The sequence below is a fragment of the Rhamphochromis longiceps genome, linkage group LG5, assembly GCF_057381845.1.
Source record: "Rhamphochromis longiceps isolate RC_006_pf linkage group LG5, R_longiceps_female_GT1.1, whole genome shotgun sequence".
NCBI classification, from domain to species: Eukaryota; Metazoa; Chordata; class Actinopteri; order Cichliformes; family Cichlidae; genus Rhamphochromis; species Rhamphochromis longiceps.
Window position 1 is genome coordinate 14,727,651 of NC_140561.1, and position 24,559 is coordinate 14,752,209.

The 24,559-nt window shown below is 40.9% G+C and overlaps 2 protein-coding genes across 2 annotated transcripts; both read left to right on the forward strand.

Moving 5' to 3' along the window:
* Positions 1 to 3,624: 3,624 nt before the first annotated feature.
* On the forward strand, positions 3,625 to 10,808 carry ubap1 (ubiquitin associated protein 1). The gene is made up of 7 exons (XM_085406046.1): positions 3,625 to 3,776; positions 5,524 to 5,570; positions 5,687 to 5,811; positions 6,000 to 6,842; positions 7,398 to 7,556; positions 8,080 to 8,181; positions 8,313 to 10,808. The coding sequence occupies exons 2-7, from the start codon at positions 5,531 to 5,533 to the stop codon at positions 8,451 to 8,453; spliced, it is 1,410 nt and encodes a 469-aa protein (XP_085262172.1). The 5' UTR covers positions 3,625 to 3,776; positions 5,524 to 5,530; the 3' UTR covers positions 8,454 to 10,808.
* An 862-nt stretch (positions 10,809 to 11,670) lies between these two features.
* On the forward strand, positions 11,671 to 24,559 carry dcaf12 (DDB1 and CUL4 associated factor 12). Its single transcript, XM_085406047.1, has 9 exons — positions 11,671 to 12,073; positions 13,754 to 14,044; positions 14,297 to 14,575; positions 17,046 to 17,106; positions 18,604 to 18,797; positions 19,344 to 19,409; positions 19,579 to 19,741; positions 22,644 to 22,822; positions 22,941 to 24,559. Exons 1-9 carry the CDS (start codon positions 12,014 to 12,016, stop codon positions 23,097 to 23,099), a joined length of 1,452 nt encoding a protein of 483 aa, XP_085262173.1. The 5' UTR covers positions 11,671 to 12,013; the 3' UTR covers positions 23,100 to 24,559.

The following is a 24,559-nucleotide window of genomic DNA, read 5'->3' on the forward strand; positions in this document are numbered from 1 at the left end:
CTTATAAGAATGTCATATAAAGTATTTGGTTAGTTGGGGTGTATATATTGACGAGATCACAATTAGTGTTTTTTTTTTTTTCAATCAATTTCCTTCACTGGCAATTCTCAGAGCATCTACAACACAGATGTCACTTACTGTACATTGTGGGCCATATGACTCTTACTTTGATCTCAAGTGAGAAGGAGCAGTGAAATCCCCCTTTCAATCAGTGCAAACAGGTTTAATTGTACATTTAATATCTGGAATATATCAATATAAGAAAAGAAGTGCAGTTTGAACAGTATATCTCAATTTTGTACATGATAAAAATAGTGCTGCTGTAGCAAACAAAACCAGTCAGCACGACACTTTGGACTTAAATTGTAAGACATACAGTGGGGCAAAAAAGTATTTAGTCAGCCACCGATTGTGCAAGTTCCCCCACCTAAAATGATGACAGAGGTCAGTAATTTGCACCAGAGGTACACTTCAACTGTGAGAGACAGAATGTGAAAAAAAAAATCCATGAATTCACATGCTAGGATTTGTAAAGAATTTATTCGTAAATCAGGGTGGAAAATAAGTATTTGGTCAATAACAAAAATACAACTCAATACTTTGTAACATAACCTTTGTTGGCAATAACAGAGGTCAAACGTTTACTATAGGTCTTTACCAGGTTTGCACACACAGTAGCTGGTATTTTGGCCCATTCCTCCATGCAGATCTTCTCGAGAGCAGTGATGTTTTGGGGCTGTCGCCGAGCAACACGGACTTTCAACTCCCGCCACAGATTTTCTATGGGGTTGAGGTCTGGAGACTGGCTAGGCCACTCCAGGACTTTCAAATGCTTCTTACGGAGCCACTCCTTTGTTGCCCGGGCGGTGTGTTTTGGATCATTGTCATGTTGGAAGACCCAGCCTCGTTTCATCTTCAAAGTTCTCACTGATGGAAGGAGGTTTTGGCTCAAAATCTCACGATACATGGCCCCATTCATTCTGTCCTTAACACGGATCAGTCGTCCTGTCCCCTTGGCAGAAAAACAGCCCCATAGCATGATGTTTCCACCCCCATGCTTCACAGTAGGTATGGTGTTCTTGGGATGCAACTCAGTATTCTTCTTCCTCCAAACACGACGAGTTGAGTTTATACCAAAAAGTTCTACTTTGGTTTCATCTGACCACATGACATTCTCCCAATCCTCTGCTGTATCATCCATGTGCTCTCTGGCAAACTTCAGACGGGCCTGGACATGCACTGGCTTCAGCAGCGGAACACGTCTGGCACTGCGGGATTTGATTCCCTGCCGTTGTAGTGTGTTACTGATGGTGACCTTTGTTACTTTGGTCCCAGCTCTCTGCAGGTCATTCACCAGGTCCCCCCGTGTGGTTCTGGGATCTTTGCTCACCGTTCTCATGATCATTTTGACCCCACGGGATGAGATCTTGCGTGGAGCCCCAGATCGAGGGAGATTATCAGTGGTCTTGTATGTCTTCCATTTTCTGATGATTGCTCCCACAGTTGATTTTTTCACACCAAGCTGCTTGCCTATTGTAGATTCACTCTTCCCAGTCTGGTGCAGGTCTACAATACTTTTCCTGGTGTCCTTCGAAAGCTCTTTGGTCTTGGCCATGGCGGAGTTTGGAGTCTGACTATTTGAGGCTGTGGACAGGTGTCTTTTATACAGATGATGAGTTCAAACAGGTGCCATTCATACAGGTAACGAGTGGGGGACAGAAAAGCTTTTTACAGAAGACGTTACAGGTCTGTGAGAGCCAGAGATTTTCCTTGTTTGAGGTGACCAAATACTTATTTTCCACCCTGATTTACGAATAAATTCTTTACAAATCCTACCATGTGGATTCATGGATTTTTTTTTCACATTCTGTCTCTCACAGTTGAAGTGTACCTCTGGTGCAAATTACTGACCTCTGTCATCATTTTAAGTGGGGGAACTTGCACAATCGGTGGCTGACTAAATACTTTTTTGCCCCACTGTAAATGTGTAAAATTACAGAATAAGTTCTGGTAGCTCATTGTTCAGACTGTGTTTTAATTCTTTTTTCTTTTTTATCATGGACCCACTGCAAATACTACTACTACTACTACTACTAATAATAATAATAATAATAATAATAACAAAAGTAAAATTATATTATTTAAAAAAAAAAGGATATTTCTATATTAGATGATATTGGAAAAAACATCTAATATCTTTTAAAAGCTTATCTATTACTTGATTTTCATTGGCATAGTAGGAATGACCATGGTGGAGGTCTTCATCGGTAGGAAAAATAATAAAACGCTGGGTGGGTGCTATGATGTTACTGATAGTGAACTTTATTTTATTCATAAGGTTAGTTAGTAGAGTTACCAACCGTCCTGTAATAAACAGAATGTCCCGTATTGAGAGAAAATATTAGGCGTTTCTTATTGAGCTGAAAAGGAACGCAGTTTGTCCTGTACTTCAGCTAGAATGGAAAAAGACACAAAGCTGGAGTTATTCTGTCATTACGCTGCACAGCTGCCTCTTCTTCGCTCATTCTCTCCCCTCCCTCTCCTGTTGCTACTTCAATCATGAAACTGATCAATGATCAGCTGATCGGCTTTTCTGTCACAAGTCCCGTCTCTCTTGTTTGTTTATCTCCCACTTTGTGCCAATAAGAAGAAACCAGCGGATGTCGCGCTAAACAACAGCAGCACGTTTAAGCTTGATCAGCTGTTGTTAGAATTTATTTAATATTAATTTCTAGTGTCAGCTGATGCTTGGTGGTGCCACAGCTGTAAAGCTGCTGGTCCTGATATTGGTTTGGATATGTGGTGAGAGGGAAACATGAAGATGAAACCAGGAGATGTCCTTACTGAATCTTCATTGCTGAACAGGTGATGGAGAAACAGGTTTACCTTTTAGGTGACATGAATGAGTTGAAGGGAAGTTATGAACTGTTTCTGAGAGACAAATAACACCAGGATCCTTTTCTACATAGCTTACAGCTGGTAACTGTGCAGGAGCGGGTCTAGCAAAGTTTTGCCAGGGGGCCAGGTAGGGCAGTAACAGGGAAAGGGGGCACAAAGAAATACTTTTCTTTCTTATTCTCATTTAAAATGTCTAGCTTTTAATAGAAAGAAAATGTACTTTATTGATCCCTGTGGAGAAATTCCTCTCTGCATTTAACCCATTCAGTGAAGCAGTGGGCAGCCATTGGGCGCCCAGGGAGCAGTGTGTAGGGATGGTACCTTGCTCAGGGGTACCTCAGGGTAGCTGTTCAGGGGAATCGAACCCCCGACCTTCCGATCATGGGGCCACCTCTACATACACAAGACAGTGTACGTCACTGTCACGACAGCTTTTGTTTCATTCAAAGGCTTTATGGCTTTTCCTATAATACCTGGTGGGCCGGTCTCTAGCCGATTTTTTTGTCCCAGTCCAGCCCTGACTTAAATTGATATTTAATCTTTCCATAGCCATACGTCAAATAAGCATTGCGATAATATAGCAACCACTCAACATTGTTATTCTATAACCTGGCTGTGACTGTTTATTAAAATACTCATTTTGTGTAGTTTAAATCAACAGATTTTGTGTTCGTGTGCCTGCCGTTGTGCCGTGCATCCGAGTGACGTCAGACAGGAACCAGTGGAGGGGAGGTTGACAAATCAAGATGGCGACCTACGCTGAAGCAGGAAAGAGGTTTCAGTATAAATAAAACCGAATCGGAGATTAGCTTAAATTGGAGTGGCAGCGATATAAAGCGTCGTTTGGATTTTGAAAGAACAAGACGGAGCAGATACTGGTGAGAGCGGCATGTTCTTTTCTATGAGCTCGGTTTAATGTCAGGGGCGGTGGCAGCACAGGCAGCAGCCTGTCCTGTCCGGCCACATAACAAACAGGCCACTGGCGAAGCTAAGCTTATTAGCATGAATAGTGGTTTACATATTCGCCTAACGTCCGACGGTTATATGGTTCGAGTCGAGGTGGAGACATGCATCCCTTTTGGGATGCGTCAGAAAGGGCATCTAGTGTCTGCCAAATCAAAATATGCGGATCTTTCGTCGTGGCGACCCCGTGTAAATAAGGGAGCCGCCGAAAAAAGGTTTAATGACATTCCACCAAGATAGTTAGCCACTATCTAGTGGTGACTGTCAGCGAGTTAAATAATTTGGCTTTTAGAGTCCTAAAATGTCGAGTAAACTACTGCTATATCCGACGCTGGCTTGTTTAACTATCACCGTCACTGTGAAACTGTTAGTGCGCTGAGCTGGAAGTACCCTAAGAGTGTAGACTGGCTTAGCTTGAAGCTAAGGCTATCATAACTTTAGTGCCACTAGCTTACGAATATATCGTACTTGGGGGAATATTTTATGACACATACGTGTAAAATGGGACTATTGCAATAGTCTGGTTTAACTCATCGCTGTCTGAAAATGTGTTTTCGACTATTATCGCGGTGCTTTCGTTCTCGTTTTAGCTTCGCAGTTAAGTTACTCAAACTTATTTACCTTCATGAGTCAGCCACCGCTGTCTGCGATATTATAAATGACTATAATCGTGTGATTTATAATATCTAATATGTTTTAACTCTAATCGTGGTTTGAAGCAGAAACATTATACCAGAGCCAGAAGGAAATCGTTATAAGATCATTTGTGAAAGTAGATAGAGGACCAATTGACTCGGTGTTTTGTTATATAACGTTATCACCAACTACTACACCCTACCAATTATTGTGGCGCTACTAAGCTAACGTCTTCGTACTTAAGACATCTGATAAAATAGATGCACCCCAATCACGAGATGTCTTGTGATCATGATTGATTTGTCTCAGTTGTTTGGAAGTGACACGGAACTAAAACATGTAAACATCTGTAGACTTGGGTGTTCATTTTCATTTATTCAGGAAGTGCCAGGTAAATTATCCTAGTGTGTCAGTAAACCAGGTGATACAGTGTTTGTGTCCACTTTAGCCTGAGGAAATCTGAAATGCTCTTTCTTTTAAAAACACAGAGCACTTCAAAGTTAATTAAATCGGCTTCAAAATATTTTCTGCTGGAAGCTGGTCTGCACACCAGCTCACAGATCAAAGTTCTCTGTTTCGCAGATTTGAAAACAGTAACGTCTGTGTCCATAATGTCAGGCTTTGTTGCACAGCATTACCAAATAACAGGATTATATAACTTGAAGATACTGGGCAACATAATGCACAAAGGCAAATAAAGCTATTTCCAATCTAAAAGGAATTGCACTACAGTATGAAGGCATGTTATTTCTCTTGTGCTTTAATTAGACATGTCAAATTGGCATTTCTCAAAACAACATACTTTAGTGCAAATATCCCATATTAGACAAAATATTACATATGTTGGCAAACTGGTGGAAGAAAGGCTGTGGAAGTCTACTTTGTGCTGGTTTCATAGTGGCACAACATTTTAAAATATGGTAGCCTATAGCTTATAACCCTTTGCTCTCTTTTATCACTAAATTTAAAAAAAAAATCACGGTACTCTCACTGACCACTAACCAGCATGCTTATTTCTGTTTTCAGACTCTAAATGGCTGCAAGGAAGTCTGGCTCAGATGCATACAACAATGGCAAGGACTTATTTTTAGTACTTTGTTGTCTTACTGTTAGCTCTGTTGGTGCCTTTATCTGCAGTGTGCTTTCTGTAAAGTATACTTACTTTCTCCTTGTTTTTTAATGTGCACAGGACCCATCAGCTATCTTGATGATGTTCCCTTCAAGATAAATGATAAATTCCGTTGTCCAGCCAAAGTGGGTCTGCCTGTTGGTTTCTCTTTGCCAGACTTCGGCTCTGCATTGGCGGACACAAAGGTGGGTTTTTTCCCACAGATGTTAGCTGTGGCATAAATGCAGCTCTGCACATCATTTTTGGTAGTTGAAGATGAGATGCGAGGGAATCATTTGTGTTACTGTTATTCTCAATTTAATACAGTAAATATTTTCTCTTTTACTTTGTGTCCTGTTCACCCCTTAACACCTATCATTCTTCTTTTCCACAGTATGACTTTTCTCTCGAGAAACGTAGTGTGCGCTGGGGGGCAGAACTGGCTGAGGCCAGAGCGGCAGAAGCCAGAGCAGAAGAGGCTGCAGCCAAGCAGGAGGCAGAGAGCAGGAAGCGTTTGGCCAAGGCCCAGGAGGTTGATGGTGGTGGAGGGAAGAAACTCCAGTCTGCTGCAGAGGACCAGGACCTTCCACCACCAGCGCTGAACCCTGTTCTTGCAGGGCTGAGCCATAATGCCATCCTCACTCCGCTGCCTGCTCGAAGCTTTGACCACCGGAACACCCAACCCAGCACTCCTCAGCTACACAGCCTCAATTTAGCTGATTTTGAGCGGGAAGAAGATCCCTTTGACAAGCTGGAACTCAAAACTTTAGACGATAAGGAGGAACTGAGAAACATCCTCCAGAGTCAGCCTCAACCTCAAGCTCAACCTCAGCCACAGCATCCTCCTTCTGTTTCCCCACCAGAGATTTCTCAGCTAGGGCCAACATCACGTGGAAACAGCCCATCCCCACCCAGCATCAACACCAGCCTCTCATCCAAACCAGGCTTTGCCCACAAACCCAACGGGTTGGTTGCCTTGCTAGACATGGACAGAGTTGGGCATCCTGGAAGAGCAGCATTTGACACAGACGATCGCCCTTGTAACATTCGCTCTCTGACTTTCCCCAAGCTCTCTGATTCTGGTGACCCAGAACCACTGAGATACACTCCTCTCCCCACCACCGTTCCTGCTCCCCGACAGAACCTGCCCAATGGCAGCCCACCAACCATGCCCAAGGCCCAGGTTATTGTTGCTCCTGAGCTAGCCAGCCACACCAAGAGTGGTACACCAAAGCCTGTGAGTATAATTCAGTGTATACATTGAACACTTCAGCTGCAACTTCCACTATAATAATGAAACTTGGTTAACCAGGCAAGAGCGTACACAAGTGTTGTGAGCACGCTGCAGAGCTCTACTCTGCAACAGTGAAACTATGCAAGTCTCCTATTTATTTTTATGCAAGGTGAAGTCTATTTTTTCGTTTTTAAAAAAATAAAATAAAATAATAATATGGCTCTATGGGAAATTCTTTTCGCTTTAGGTGTATTAAATAGTCTACCATGCACTTTAGATGTTAACTTATCATGTTACAAAATTTCAATGCTTCTGTGCCATATTAAAAAAAACCTGCAGAATTAAAAATTTAAAAAATGCCCAAACTTTGCTTTGTCTTTGGTCCCAAAACCATACACTGCATGCGGGCTGACTGTGCAAGTAGAAAACATACATTCCCCTTCATGAAGACTCGACATGTTTGATACATAAAAATATTAAAAGCGCATATCAAGGGATGGTTAAAAACAGTTCTTTGAGCTGTATTGATATTCATGCTTTTGCCCCCACCGCCATTAGGCCATTCTAGGGTCAGGATCTGCTGGTCTACCGTGTGGTGGAGCCCTCCTCAGCATGACTCCCAGCGAGCGTCAGTGTGTGGAGACGCTTGTGGGCATGGGCTACTCTTATGAAGGCGTCCTGCGGGCCATGCAAAGACAAGGGCAGAATGTGGAGCAGGTGTGACTCCCTCCTACTCCAACGTGCACAAATTTGGATTCATAACCTATTTGCTGCCTGGTGCTTAGCACTTCGTTTTGTCTATATGTTTTTGTCAGTGTGCACATGTATTAAAATAAATGTTTTGCACTCCACTCACTCTTTTTGTGAAAAGTTAAGGCAATAGATCAGGTTGTGTAGAGCTAGTATGAAATACTTAAAACCAATGATACAATGTTTGTCCATGGTTAGATGATTATGAAAATTATGAGTAAATGTGGTATAACTGGTATAAGTGATCTACATTGACCTGGTGAAGTTTGAGTAATGAGGTAGAATTGTGACTCAGTAATGTGAGATGATAGGCTCACAGAGCAGGAATTACAGAGTAAGAACTTTAATATGATGTTATTTCGGTTCACTGTAAAAACTTACAAAACCTATTAGTACCACATTGCTATTAAAGTTGTCTTTTATGTGCGTATTTGAATTAGTTTTTGTTTTACTTCACACATAATAAACATTTACTTATTGTCTGTCCAAGGTACTGGACTATCTATTTGTCCATGGTCGTCTGTGTGAACGTGGCTTTGATGAAAGTGCAGTGGAGGAATGTTTAGAGATGTACCAGTGCTCAGAAGAAAAGGTTTGTACGACCAAATATACATCTCAAAAAGATGAGGAAAAACTGTCAGTGGACCTGAGAGGCTAAAAAGGTTTAAGAATACAATAAGAACAACAACAATGTAATTTCAACATATTTTTCACTCTTCCTAGGCATTGCAGTTTCTTGAGCTGATGTCAAGATTTGGTGAAATGGGATTTGAGCGGGATACCATCAAAGAGGTGCTGCTAGTCCACAACAACGATCAGGACAAGGCTTTGGAGGACCTGATGGCTCGTGCCACGGCTAGCTGAACCTAGCCAGTTGGCTAACCAAAGCTCTACCCAGGGCATGCCTCCCACTACCACCCAACAGCCCCTTTCCTTCCACCCGCCCTATCATACCATGCCCTGTCCTTGCCTTGGCTGTGGAAGGGACTGCTGGGAGACTGTTGTATTTCTCTGTGCTAAACCGCATTGTGTGTCAGCACTTCTTAATGACTGTGCCTAGAGTGGAGGAGGTTAAACTGTAACCATGCTTCTTGAGGGTGTTCCAGGATTTGGTACTGCTAGGATATTCGTGAATAGGAGGAATAACTGAGCTGTGGCAGTTGATGCCATTCTGATTTGCTTCCACTTGGAAGTGTTTATCTGACTGCAGGCAAAAAACAAAACTAAACGCAAAGCCGAATAAGGAGGAGCTGGTTACAAACTCTGGGTGCATCCACGAATGACCAGTTTGAACTTTAGAATCTCTAAAAAAAAAAACCTGCCATCTTCCACTGCTCACAGCAGACCTAGTAGACAGTGGAGGGGATAGGTGGGCTTGTGGACGCTTTCTTCAAACAGAACAGTTTTACATTAACAAATAAAAACAAAAGAGGGGGAAAAAGCACAGACAGAGAACTGACTCGCAAGGAGTGACCTCTGTGCTGGTGTGCCCGCACCTGTTTCTGTTCTACTTTATGCTTTCACTCATTCTTGTTGGTTTTTACAGTTCATTTTGGGCACTTTTCATGTTGGTTTCAAATTCAGTTTCTTTGCTTTCTGTTTTAGGAATTGCATTAATAGATCATTTGTCATCATAAGTATGAACACAAGAGTACTACTGCCCCATTGTGCTCTTTGACCTGCACTGGAAAGCCTGCTTGAAGGAGTAGGAGAGGTGTAAGAAATTGAGAAATATCCCATGATGTATTGGCACTGATGTGTCACATACCGCACGGGCACACACCTTTCATAATTATCAACTTATTTAAAATAGAACACTGACACTTTGATTTAAAAATAAAGAGGTTGATATAATAATGTAAGATATGTTAACTTGCAAAAGTGATGGTTTTAACTTTCACTGGAAAACAGTGGGGGGGGGCGGGGTTTAAAGAAAGACAGAGAAATGTGAGGGTTGCTTTTGCAGCCACGTCACAGTGCAATAGAGTCATTTCATATTGTTTGACTTTTGACTTGGCACTTTGAGCCTCAAGTGATTTTGGGAGAGGAGAAATGGTCTGCTGGCCTTGCTGGAAATTTTACCGGAAAAGCTTTGATTTTAGAGATTTCTGTCATTCACACACTGTTTTTTTTGTTTGTTTGTTTGCTTTTTGGATTTCATACCACGAACGCAAACAATACTTTTTCTTGGTTCACTGTTTTTCCCTACGAGTAAGATATGTGTTCATTCAGATTTTAGTTTGGTCGACATCTCCATAGTCTTAAACGGAACATTTAAATGAAAAAGTCGAAAACATTTTCCATGATGTCAATTGGGTTGAAATTGTTTAAAAGAATTCCTCTTTTATCTTTTATACACGTGGTAATGGACCTGCTGAGTTCGGTATTAAAAAAGTGTGTCTGGTTTGATGGGGATTGTGAAAGGCATGGTAACAATTAAGGGCTTAATGTAAGCAAAGGGTGACTCAGAGAACTGAAACTTTACTCGGACTAGCTCAAATGAGAGGAGACCACTTCTAACCATCAGTCTGTTTGGTTTGTTTTTTTGGTTTATTTTGCCAATAGGGAAATTATTTTACTAAGATATTAGTGACAAATGTCTGAAAAATACACGGTACCATTCAAACAAAGATGAACACGTTTGCAGTAAATTCCCAAAGTGTTGGGGTGGTTAAAACTTTGCATTATTGGTTTCAGCAAGGCGTTGCGTCATCATCCAGCCTTTTGAAACTGAAATGTCAACAAGTAAGTTTCAGTTTTTTATTTTTAACTTTTAATTGCCTTCCTTTCTATTTACCAAGCTAAAGAAGACATACAAACACACAAGTGGTATTATAGTGTCCGTACTTGACTTTCGCGTAGCTTTGTTAATTATAGGTAAAGCTGGTGTCCACTTGCCTCTTCTCTGACAGCCCCACACCCTGGAGAGATTATAGAAAAAAATCTAATCTGAACTTCCAATTGACCTTTGCTTTCATTCTAACATCGGAGTTGTGCAAGGATGAAGCGCAACTGGTTTCTCATTTAGGCGATCATATTTAAGCATTTATATATTTAAATCTCCATCGATGATCAGTCTCCATCTAATGAACATTGAAATATTTTAATATTATAATAAATGGTGGGTAAGTGTCTTTCCCAAAGTCCTACAATGTGATTCAGAAAATGTTCAGTTTCCTCATTATCATTTGGAAATGATTAAATGTGCACATCCTTTGAGTGGTGAGATGGCTTTTTTTCTTTCTTTTTTTTTTCTTTTTCTCAGGTTAGGAAACATGTCTATATTTATTTTCTCTCTGTTTAGAGGAAGAGACAGAGTAAATACAGAGAATTGGTATTGTCACTAGCAACTGGAAACATCCAACGGGCACACCTGACGCCTAGTCAGCAGAGTATACAACAGCAGAGAGGCCAAACGTATCCTGCCTGCATTTATCAAGGTATAAAAACGGACAAGACTAGAGTTCAATGAGTTAAAGTGCTTATCAGCTTTGTGATTCCATACTTGGGTGCTCATGCCAACAATAAGTCAACTTCGGAAAAATCCAGTAAGCCGCCTGTAATGGTGAATTGTCTGCTTCTATACAGTGCCTTTTAACATTGTACAGCTCCTTTTGGGGCTCTACAAAGGGCTTTACATTCACACACTCACACACATATAGGGTGTTTGTCCACCAACAGGAGCAACTTGGGGGTTGATTTCTTTCCCAGGGATGCATTGGCATTTGAAGGGTAGATGGCCAACTCCAACTGGAGAACAAGCCACCCTACACCACTGTCTCTGTCATAAGAATGTGTAAAATGTTTAGAAATACCATCTGTGAGCAAACAGAATATGTTTCAACAAACTATTAATAGCTATTTCAACCAAATTAAACAGTTATAGATATCAGCTCTATATTATTGAACATATATTGAATATAAATTTAAATCAATGTTAAAATACCCATATTAAAAACAACAACGAAAATACAGTAGTAATCTAGTGTGTCAAACGACAGCTCTGACGTCACACGATCGGGTCAATGGTACCACGCAGTTTAACGTGAACGAGCACGTTTGACGTTCTCGTACGACCTTGTTTTTGTTGATGTTTAATTTCAGTGCGGCTGCGCGCTGCCTTCGCCGTTGCCGCTGACGCGACCTGACAAGGAAAAAGAGCAAGCTACTAGCTCGGCAGTGAATAGTTTACACGGACTGAGTGTAGAGATTTTTGAGAGGCGAGTAAGTACGCTATCTGAGGACGTTCGGGGATAATTTTAGTTTGCGATTTAACGAACCTCACCCGTATGTGATCGCCTTTCCTCTTCGCTGGACGCTGCCTTTGAGGGCCAAGGAACAAAATAGACATCGCCATTATATGATCCAGTGTCCAGCGTCACTTTTACCCTCCATGTGGGTGAGGGAACTGTGTGTGTCAGATTATGGCGAAGAAAACAGTTAGCAGGAAAAGGAAGGCAGGAGAGCCCAAGGACCAACAACAGGTAGGCGGAAACCGGTGCGGGTCCATATTAGCTAGCTAAACTGTTATGTTGGGATGCTAATTAGCAGTGAGTTAGCCAGATTTAGCTGATATAAGATGTTATGACAGATTTTTACTTGCATTATAACATTTAACAGCTTCGCTATATGGAAAAAGCATGCAACAAACAGTAACAATTCTGTATTGTTTCAAATAACATAATATATTTCGATTTGAAAGTACCCGCTTATATTAACATATCGTTAGCCAACGGCAGTCCGTTGTCAATCTGACAGCTAATGTTAGCCACGTTATTTGTGCTATTATTCTCTTTATCAGATTTGGCTGGATACTGCTGGCAGTCCTTTTCTCTAATATTGCCGTCTCTCGTTACCTTCCGATCAAAAATAAAAGCAGATTTGATCTTATAAATAGCTCAGTAGTGTTATCAGGCATAGATAGCTATACAGCTAACGCTAGCTGAAACGTTAACTGTTAAACTGACTAGCCATTTCCCGTATGTACGGACTAACCGTAGATTGGTTGCGTCCACGCCCCGAATTGGACGTTTGTCGACAAATGAAATACCGTATCGAGTAGGCATGCCAAAATAGCCAGTACTGAGTCCAGCACATCAGAAAAAAACGTGTTTGACCTGAACCAGAACGTGTGAGACTGGTCACAGTAATCACGACCTGCTTCTAGTGCACCTCTCAGGCCCATGGAGCCACCGCCATCGGTAGATTTGAGTCAGATTGTCAGAATAGTTTTCCAGCATTGAACAAAACCGGCAAAATGTTCAAACAGTACAAGAAAGAACGACAAAAACAACATGGCACAATGGCTTCCTTTGACATACAAAGTCACAAATACTGAGTGTTTTTCTTCCATTGTTCAAGACCTGTGATCCGGCTTATAATTGGTTTGCTTAGTGTGAGAGAATTATTAATCAACATTTGTAATTGTATTGGATGGAAAATGAGATGATTTATTTTTTTTAAGTAGTCTGATTTGCCACTAGTGTGTACTTAATAGCAGTGAGAATGATGTCCTGGGGACCCTGTGCCTCTATATGTTTACATATTAGCCCATATTCAGGATCTGAAATGCCCCAAAGCAATCGCACACAGTATGAGTCTGATTCTGTTTCTGTTTATTTAACATTTTAAGCGCTGAGGTTGTAAACTGTAAAATGTGGATAGTGCTTTAATCATATGGCCAGAGTTTAGTATTCATTGGCCAAGAAAGCCACTAATTGTTGCAAAAGTTAAATTAATGTATTAATGGACAAACATCACACAAACATGACATGATCAAAACCCTTTTAGAAAAGTGTTTATCATCAGTGATATTACAGTTTGTCATTAGACCCCACAAAAACCCTTTGACTTTGCAACCGTTTTAGACAGCCAGCTCAACTACTCGATGTTCAAATGTAAATGCTCTGATAATTCTCTCAAGTCTCTGTGTACAAGCTGTGTCCACAGTCATGTGGGAGATAGATGGGTATGGCTCAGCATGAATAAGCTGAGACATTGAAATAGGCACGAAGAAGTCTGAAATTCACATACATTCAAATCTCATTTGTTTTGTGTTGGTAATAGTAATCCCTTTGTTTTTATGATTCAATCTCCAAAATTGCACATTCAACATAATAACTAAGACATTTTGTTTTTAATTTTATTTCCCTCTCTTTTCACAGCTGGGTTGGTGTCAGGCGCCACACAAGCGAAGCCGTGTTTCTTGTTCTTCACGTCATGCCCAGCAGTGGTGGTGCAGTCGACGCTCTGTGGTATGTGCTCTGCGGGGGCGGGAGTTCAGACCTCAACAACAGCATGAGTTGAGGCTCCAGAGGAGCCTGCGTGGCTTTGCAGCCGGCAGGCTCCCCGGCATTCTTAAGGAGAGGGAGTTTTCTCTCGGGCGGCTCAACAAAGTGTTTGCCTCACAGTGGCTCAATCATCGGCAGGTGGTGTGTGGGACAAAATGCAACACGGTAAGATGCCCTTTTTATTTGTGATCTATATTAGCTAGTTAGGCTTTTCCATATGTTATAATAATGTTTGCCAGAAATCCCACTTAATCAGTAGGTTTACATGACCTCATTTAATTTCATTATAAAGAGATAAAGATCGATCTTAAATCAGCTAAATCAAGTAAACATTCTTGAGTGAGCTTAGTCAGAATTTTTTCAATTGTCCTCACACATTTTTGGCCAACTAGCTGTATTTCCTTCATGTACTTTCAGCTTTTTGTAGTTGATGTACTGACAGGACAGATCACACGCATTCCCATGCTGAAAGACAGGGAGTGTCGTGATGGAGGCTCTGGAGAGGTGGGTCCAGTGGTGCCTGGTCGCAATTATCACTTAACAGAAATCTCCCATACCCGGTTGGACCAGCAAGGCTGTGGGATCCACGCTATTGAACTCAACCCCTCGAGGACACTGCTTGCCACAGGAGGAGACAATCCTAACAGCCTGGCCATCTATCAACTCCCTACACTAGACCCTGTTTGTGTTGGCGATGTAAGTAGTTTGAACTGTTTGGTTGTTTCCTGACATTTGGTTATTGATAATAGTGATTAATCCACTTTTCCTGCTTTAGAAATGATATCAAACTTTCCATATACCAGACAACATTCATTAAACAGTTCTAGCGATTTTAGGCATTCAAAATTGCTGAGATGCTTTAATTCCACTTATTCAGTAGTATAATGAGTAGTCATTGTAATGACAGTAATGCTGTTTTCCTTTTCCATGTCTGCTCCACTCTGCATGGTACCCTCTCCACACAAATGGAGTGAAGTCACTGTAAAATAAAAGGTTAATTGGAAACACATAATTGCATTAAGCTTCCCTTTTAAATCCAACGTTTTGTAATACCACTCTGCTCATTTGTACTCGTTTCCAAGATTGCAGAGGTGCGATCATGTAGTGTCTTTTGAGATGTCAATAAATCAAGTAGGTCTGGGATTGTGTTGACAGATGGTTTTCTGTGTTGATTGGCAGGCATGTCATAGCAGTCATTAAGCTACAGATGTAGATTCTAAAGAAATGGTGAGGAAAATGGTTAGAACTTTAATGGACATTTTTGTTTTTGGCCATTAAAACTATATAGAGTTAAGTGTTACAATGTCTGAATGAATGAATATAGTCTAATGAAGTGACAAGTCTGTCTGATCATCATATCTTTTTAAAACATGAAGCCAACATAACATGTTACAACTTATGTAAGACCAAAACAATTTACTGATTAAATACTTCATATACAGGCAGTTGTATGTAGAGGAATGTATAGTGAGCTATTTAACAAAATGAAAAATATATCTTGTCACTACACTGATCATTGTCTCTTCGTTGTTATTTGCAGCACAATTATCATGTCTGCTGCACAATTGCTGTTGTCAGTTTGTCATGTTTCCTTTGGCACAGTGACTGATGGTATGCAGTGCCAGGATACTGACAACTAGTAATGTGCTACTTTTTGGGTCCCGTTTTTGCTTTCAGAACTGCTTTATTTCTTTGAGGCACGAGTTCAACTATGTGCTAGAAATATTCCTTACAGATCCTTGCTGTGCATATTGACATGATGTGAATCTGCTGATCCACCACATCCCGAAGGTGCTCTATTGGATTGAGATCTGATGACTGTGGCTCCACAGTCACCAGATCTCAATCCGTTTTAGTACAGTGAACTCATTGTTATGTTTAAGAAACCAGTGTGAGATGATTTGAGCTTTGGGGCATGGCACATTATTCTGCTGGAAGCAGCCATCAGCTGATGGGCACACTGTGGTCATAAAAGGTCAGCAACAATACTCTTATAGGATGTTGCATTTAAACAATGCTTAATTGGTACTAAGGGGCCCAAAGAGTGGCAAAAAAATATTCAACACCACAATAATACGATCACCAGCACCCGAAAGCATTCATACAAGGCTGGATGGTTCATGCTTGTTCTTTACTAGAAAATTCTCATTTTTTGAGACAAGGCAATGTTTTATTTGTTTGTTTCTTCTTCTTCAATTTTCTTTTGTCTAATCAGGTTGAAGCAGTGTGGCGATTTTTCTTTTGTTATTGTTTTTAGATCATTCTCAGTCAACCCCAGAGCTGGTTTTGTGGGAAAATCCCAGTAGATCAACAGTTTCTGAACTACTTGGGCAATCGTGGCTCAAGAGTTGGGAGTTCGCCTTGTAATCGGAAGGTTGCCGGTTCGAGCCCCGGCTTGGACAGTCTCGGTCGTGTCCTTGGGCAAGACACTTCACCTGTTGCCTACTGGTGGTGGTCAGAGGGCCTGGTGGCGCCAGTGTCCGGCAGCCTCGCCTCTGTCAGTGCGCCCCAGGGTGGCTGTGGCTACAATGTAGCTTACCATCACCAGTGTGTGAATGGGTGGATGACTGGATATGTAAAGCGCTTTGGGGTCCTTAGGAACTAGTAAAGCGCTATATAAATACAGGCCATTTACTTTTTTTTTTCTTTCTTTTTTTTTACTCAGCCTAGGCAGCCAACAACCATGCCGTGTTCAAAGTCACTGAAATCGCCTTTCATTTCATACTCTGTTTGATCGTTAGCAGATCGTCTTGACCATGTCTGCATGACTTGATTAGAGGTTGATTAGATATTTGTCTTAACAAGCAGTTAAACAGGTGTAGTGGTGGCCAAGTGAGCGTAGTATACTCACATTACTTTTAGAAGGCACTGTAAAAATGTTGAACTCACTAAATTGTTCACTATACACTGATTAGTAAGTAATTTTAAGTGTGTATTTGAATGCTAACAGCCTGTGCCTGAATATTGTGACATGCTAACTGTGAGCTTTTCACTTCTGACCTTGCAGGTTCCCTAAGGTTCTCTTTCCTTCAGGCACAGAAGAATGAAATGCTGAAATAATGTTTTGCTAATACTGTAGCAGTGTTTATTTGGAAATCCAGCCTCAAACGTACAAGCTTGTATATCTTTGACATTGTAGCTGTTTGTTTTTGTTTTGTTTTTTCAGGATGGTCACAATGACTGGATATTCTCAATAGCATGGATCAGTGACAACATGGCAGTTTCTGGTGAGTTAGCACGATTCACATTGGAGGGAACATGGGTATTAATCAGTTTACTCTGTAGGGGCATACTAGGCTTGTGCGTGTGTGTGTGTGTGTAGGTCAGTAGTATAGGCAATAATAGACCCTGTGCATGAGAAAATGCTAACTTCCTGTTTTAAGACCGGATGTAGGGTTGTACATTTCCAGTAGCTTTATTTTGCAGTCAATTGCTACTGCGAAGGTGGACTCAAAAGTCATGTCTAAAATACAAAAATGGAAAGATTACGTTAAGTTACAAAGAGCAGTGGGTGGGAACGCTCACCATTGCTATGTCATTAAAAAATCAAATGATCAATTTTGATGTTTGAAGAGCGTAGATCGATTGTTTGTTTACATCACTCAACACAAGCAGAACTGCATTACTGCATGCAGAAGACACATCGTCCACACTCAGAAGCACAGTATAGTGACAGTTCTTATGATTTAAACAGGAAATGTCCAGCATTCAAAGTACAGGCGAACAATAGTCAAAGCCAGATGTTTCCCCGTTATGTCGATATCAGTACACACCTACACAGCATGTCAACAAACCGTGAAAAAAAGCCAGAGGATATAAAAAATACATAAATGATTGCAGGTAAGGGTCTCTATATGTTAGTATTTACCAAGGGTATGTTGTGACTTATCTTCACAATTACAGTGGTCCCTCGCTATAACGCGGTTCACCTTTTGCAGCCTCGCTGTTTCGCAGATTCTTTTAGTGCAATTTTGCACTGTATTTTATTATTTTATTTTTTTTACCATACCGCGCACTGGATTATAAAGTGCATTAAGCTTAAATTAAGCAATGACGCTTAAAGTTAAATTCATTTGTTCTAAAATCTGTCATTATTATTTATAGAAAAACAAATAAACTGTTTGTTTATTTCTCAAAAAAATGTTTGGGACTGAAAACAGGTTTTGATCTTTGGTTTCATTCTATAATGGACTTTTTTTTTTTTTTTTTTTTTTACGAAGGTTTGAACTTTGAGAGTTTAAACAAGAGAGAAAAGTGTGAAACTGTTCATGCCTGTCTGAGAAAAGTGTATAAAGTGTGTGTAGTGATGGATTTTACAGCCTTAAAACATCTAAAATAATTGTAAAAAATAAAGCTGGCTATTTCACCTATCGCTGGTTATTTTTGGAATGTAACACCCGCGATAAACGAGGGAACTCTATATACAAGTACTGAGAAATTTCAATCCCTTCTCTCTTTTGCTCTGAGGCGCAAGGGTAAAATATCGATAAGTCGATGAGCATCATCTACAGATATATTCGGTAAATGCCCAAGACATCTTGAGAAATGTAAATCGCCGCTTGATTCATCCATTTGGTTGACTTTTCTTGGAAAATCTGACCGTAAACAAGACGCGAATATCACACCGGAAACGAAGCGCCCTACAGGAGTTTCCCCACCGGAAGTAGCATATGGTAAGGTGCACATAGTCTATAGGCATGAGCTCTGTTTGTCTTAATCTGTAGGGTCCAGAGATGGCTCCATGGGACTGTGGGAGGTTACAGAAGAAGTAATGAGCCAGGCTGAGAGGAGTCAAAATGAGGAGACAGTGCCCTCCTATGCCCACATCTCCCACCGTGCCCTCAAGGACATCCCCAAGGAGTACACCAACCCATACAACTGTAAAGTCCGTGCTCTGGCCTTCAATAACAACCATAAAGTAAGACTCACCTACACGACTGTTGTGTGCAACAAAGTCTCCTTTTGCTGAATTTGCTCTTTAGGACGACAAAAGATTGGATGCACCAAACTTTTATATATTGTTTATAATGGCTATAATTTTAGCTAACCTAACAATTATCTTTCCTTAAAAGTTAAAAATATTTTTAATGAAACGCCTTTGCTCCAAATTTTTACATGTAGTATAGATTTATCTTGTTCTCTCAGCCTCACATCACCAAACAATTTCTTTTCTTTGTGGACTTTAAGGTTATTTAGGTTAATAAATAAACTTGAATCTGAGGTTTGTCAAATTGCATCTCAAAACAGTATCTAATGGCATCTAAAACGGTGAACAAATTTACCCATCGCTAAGTCAGGGTAGTCATTTATGAAACGAAGACCGACAGCTCTTAGAATTCTGAAGCCTTAGGTCTAGAAAAACTGACACACAGGAGTGTGTCAGTTTTTCTAGACCTAAGCCAATTATGACCTGCCTTTTCCTTTTGCATTTCCTCTTTTTCTTTTTTTTTTCTTTTTTTTCCAGGAACTGGGTGCTGTTTCCTTGGATGGCTATTTCCACCTCTGGAAAGCTGAGCATAACTTGTGCAAGGTACAGTACATAGATTGACAAATTATAGTTTTATGTATTGGTAATTCTTTTTCCAATAAAGTGCTAGTTATTTTTAATATGCGATCAAAATGATAAATAGTTCTCTCATAATGCTAGGATTTTGTAATTCAGTTTCTTCAGTGTTAACAGTCTGTGTTGGTTTCTCTAGATACTGTCCACCAAGCTGCCTCATTGCAAAGAAAATGTGTGCCTGGCATATGGACAGGACTGGTCAGTGTATGCTGTAGGCTCTCAAGCCCATGTTTCTTTTCTGGATCCACGGCAACCTACACACAGCATCAAGTCAGTTAGTTCAAGAGAGAGAGGAAGTGGTAAGTCACCTGTTGGCTTTTGAAGTGAGCCAGTAATACAATCAAAGATTAGTTGAGCTATCTAAAACGCTGACTGAAGTTATTTATATGTTGCATGTTGTAGAACTAAGTGTGCTTTCAGTCAGGTTAGAAAATGTCATTCTGGCACTGAGAGTGGTAAAGTTGTGATTTAACATATTTTCCATATTGGTGGCAATAAATTTACAGTGGCGTGAGCTTGATTTAGCATTTTATCAGCCTGTTTACTCAAAGTACTTGACAAACTATTTTTCACACATACATATTTCTACAACACTTCATTCTGTGCACTTATGCTACAGTAACACTTGGGGGAAAAAGAGGTTGGAGACCATGTGGAACAAACTCATCTGCAACGGCATAAAGTCTGTTGCTGTCTTGAAAGTGACTGTGGTGCATCAGGATGGAAATAAAATGGAACTACGTGGAAGTGTGTGATGATCAGGTTGTGTTTCAATAGGCAGAAATCGTCCATCAGCATCTGTTGCTGTCTGCATACACAGAAATTCACTCTACAGTGGCTTGCAAAAGTATTCGGCCCCCTTGAACTTTCCCACATTTTGTCACATTACAGCCACAAACATGAATCAATTTTATTGGAAGTCCACGTGAAAGACCAACACAAAGTGGTGCACACGTGAGAAGTGGAACGAAAATCATACATGATTCCGAACATTTTTTTACAAATAAATAACTGCAAAGTGGGGTGTGCGTAATTATTCAGCCCCCTTTGGTCTAAGTGCAGTCAGTTGCCCATAGACATTGCCTGATGAGTGCTAATGACTAAACAGAGTGCACCTGTGTGTAATCTAATGTCAGTACAAATACAGCTGCTCTGTGACGGCCTCAGAGGTTGTCTAAGAGAATATTGGGAGCAACGACAGCATGAAGTCCAAAGAACACACCAGACAGGTCAGGGATAAAGTTATTGAGAAATTTAAAGCAGGCTTAGGCTACAAAAAGATTTCCCAAGCCTTGAACATCCCACGGAGCACTGTTCAAGCGATCATTCAGAAATGGAAGGAGTATGGCACAACTGTAAACCTACCAAGAAAAGGCCGCCCACCTAAACTCACAGACCGAACAAGGAGAGCTCTGATCAGAAATGCAGCCAAGAGGCCCATGGTGACTCTGGACGAGCTGCAGAGATCTACAGCTCAGGTGGAGGAATCTGTCCATAGGACAACTATTAGTCGTGCACTGCACAAAGTTGGCCTTTATGGAAGAGTGGCAAGAAGAAAGCCATTGTTAACAGGAAACCATAAGAAGTCCTGTTTGCAGTTTGCCACAAGCCATGTGGGGGACACAGCAAACATGTGGAAGAAGGTGCTCTGGTCAGATGAAACCAAAATGGAACTTTTTGGCCAAAATGCAAAACGCTATGTGTGGCCGAAAACTAACACTGCACATCAGTCTGAACACACCATCCCCACTGTCATATATGGTGGTGGCAGCATCATGCTCTGGGGGCGCTTCTCTTCAGCAGGGACAGGGAAGCTGGTCAGAGTTGATGGGAAGATGGATGGAGCCAAATACAGGGCAATCTTGGAAGATTGAGACTGGGGCGGAGGTTCACCTTCCAGCAGGACAACGACCCTAAACATAAAGCCAGGGCAACAAGGGAGTAGTTTAAAACAAAACACATCCATGTGTTAGAATGGCCCAGTCAAAGTCCAGATCTAAATCCAATCGAGAATCTGTGGCAAGATCTGAAAACTGCTGTTCACAAACGCTGTCCATCTAATCTGACTGAGCTGGAGCTGTTTTGCACAGAAGAATGGGCAAAGATTTCAGTCTGTAGATGTGCAAAGCTGGTAGAGACAGACCCTAAAAGACTGGCAGCTGTAATTGCAGCAAAAGGTGGTTCTACAAAGTATTGACTCAGGGGGCTGAATAATTACGCACACCCCACTTTGCAGTTATTTATTTGTAAAAAATGTTTGGAATCATGTCTGATTTTCGTTCCACTTCTCACGTGTGCACCACTTTGTGTTGGTCTTTCACGTGGACTTCCAATAAAATTGATTCATGTTTGTGGCTGTAATGTGACAAAATGTGGGAAAGTTCAAGGGGGTCGAATACTTTTGCAAGCCACTGTATCTGCTTGCACTCAGAGGGCAGCCAGAACTTCAGATTTGAAACCGAAATTGATAATTTCCTCCACAAGTAATGACATTTACTGTAATAATGCGCTTTAATCACAACATGACAGTGCTCAGCAGCCTTGCCTTTATATATAAAGGTATCCCGAATACCACCAGTTAGAAACCAGTTGAGGTGAATCCCCTTTTACAAAGAGACGTGTCACAGATGAGTGATGCAGACTGACTCAGATTGATTGTAGTATGCTGGCAACCTGTCTGGGTTTATAAAATAGACGCAAGGTATTTGCAAACCTTGCAATTGAAAGAGGTGGCCAAAAGGGCAGAGGATGTTCCACACTCAGACTTGTTGGTCAGTGCAACTAACACTAGTCTTTGACAGCGAGGGGGAAAAAAACTTTTTACTTTGCATTTTTACTTGCAGCCAATGTAGTTAACCTACCATGCACATCTTTGGACTGTGTGTGTGAGATTGACCTGGTACCACTACCACTGGGGTGTGTTACTGGTTTCTCCTTTAAGTTAGTTTTCAACTGATGGCACAATATAAGTCACCTTCATACTTGCTTAGTATGAAGTTTAAATGATGATTGCCTTCCAATGTGTCAAACATATCCATAACAATTGTATTTTTCACCGTGATATAAAAGTTGTAACATACTCTGTCTGGTTAGAAATGAAAGCAGAGTTCCAGAGGATTCCGACAGTTGGAAAGCTCAAACGGTGGGAGGGTAGATGTTGACTGTGTAGCTTTACATTGGCATGTCTTTCTGTCTGTGCAGGCATCCGTTCAGTGAGTTTCTATGAGCACATCGTGACTGTGGGTACTGGCCAAGGTTCTCTTCTTTTCTATGACATCCGGGCTCAGAGATTCCTGGAGAACCCTTTTAATCCAAACGGAGGGTATCGGAAGTGCCCTGGAGATGGCATCCTCAAGCTCACTACGGGAAAAGGCTGGCTGGTATGCAGTTTTGTTTTTTTGTTTTTTCCAAATCAAGCAGTGAACTGTGGTCAGTCAAACTGTAGTTGGTGTACATGTGCAATGTCTTTGCCCACTTACCCTCTAATATTCCTTTCAGAATCACGATGAGACGTGGAGGAGTTACTTCTCAGACATTCATTCCTTCCCCAATGCAGTGTACACCCACTGCTATGACGACTCTGGCACCAAGCTGTTTGTAGCAGGTGGACCGCTCTGTTCTGGCCTGCACGGCAACTACGCAGGATTGTGGAGCTAGCCTCTTCTTCTCCCCCATCACTTTGTCACTACATCTTCGTCCAGACCTTTACTCATCCAGTCCCTCCATCCCTCTTCAACTTCCAACCTTCTCTGTTTTCGGTGTACCTTTTGTCACCCTGTTTTGCTCACACTTGGACTCAGGAGCATGATATTTTCTTCATTTTATCACGGCTTTCAGTATTATTGTTGTGTATATTTGTCCACCATTCCACCGTTCTTTCTCCTTAAACAATTCCTTTGCACTTCAGCTACTTTTTTTTTTGTTTGTTATTTGTTATTCTTTTGGGGTTTTTTTAATATAAATATATATATATATAAAAATGTACAGACTATTACTAATTTTCAATTGCTGCAAGGTCTGCCACTGAGGACGTCAGAAGAGTTCTGGAAAACATTAAGAATAAAGTTCTCATTGTCTAAAGGATTTACATTCAACCTGCAGGGATTAGGCTGTGGTTTTTTGCTGGTTTGTTTTTGTACATACAGATGGCATTTTACCACTTTCTCTGTGAAAAATGACCATGTCTTTAAACAGACAGCAATAAGGTTGAGAGAGGGTGAAGGGTTGGAGAGACTATTAATATAAATGGACTGAACCTAGAGAACTGTTTGATGTTGGAAAAGCCCACAACAATCACAAAGAACTTCTCCAGTCAGAAGTATAAAAGAAGGATCCAATCAAAGTGGGATTGTGTGTTCATCTTATCCTCACTGAGATGATGTAAAGGAGATATGTTCAAGCTTGCTGAATGCAGTGTTGTTCTGTTAGGAGGGGGGGGAAGGGCATATTAAATTTTTTTGGACTGTGTGATTAGACCAGCACATCCCTGCTGATATTCTGATTTGCTTTGTATTTATTTTTCCTTTTTTTTTTTTTTAATCCCCCCCACCACCACCACCTCCAATGTTTCCACTCCCTTTGATCAAAATTGTACAAATCCTAACATGTAATCACTCCTGTGTTACTAGAGAGTTTACTCTAAGATTATAGGTTTTGGTAGCGAGTTAAATATCATCCAGTATGATGATTAATAGACAGAGGAGCCTTTAATGAGTGAACTCAAACCTCGTGATTCTCGGGCTCCTCAAGGAACTGAGAAGAAGCTGTGTAGTAGCTCAGTTTGGTCTTCTCAGCCGTCCAGCTATGAGGATGCAAGGAAAGCTAATGAGAATTTGAGCTATACCCTGGAGTTAAATGCTGCAGGCACATACACTTGTTGTCAGTTGTAAAACTTTTATTTCCTCTTTTTTTTTTTTTTTTGTACTGAGGAGCGGGTGAATCTGCTCTTCTTCTTCTTTTGTTTGGTAGAGGCAGGGTAGGCTTGAGTTTAGTTTTTGCCTTCAAGTCTTTCTGTGAAAGACTGCCACAGGCAATCATAGGTTTCCTGTTCTACATGGAACTTTTCTCCAGTTTTCATGATAATGATTGACAAAAAAAAAAATCCTAATTACGACCAA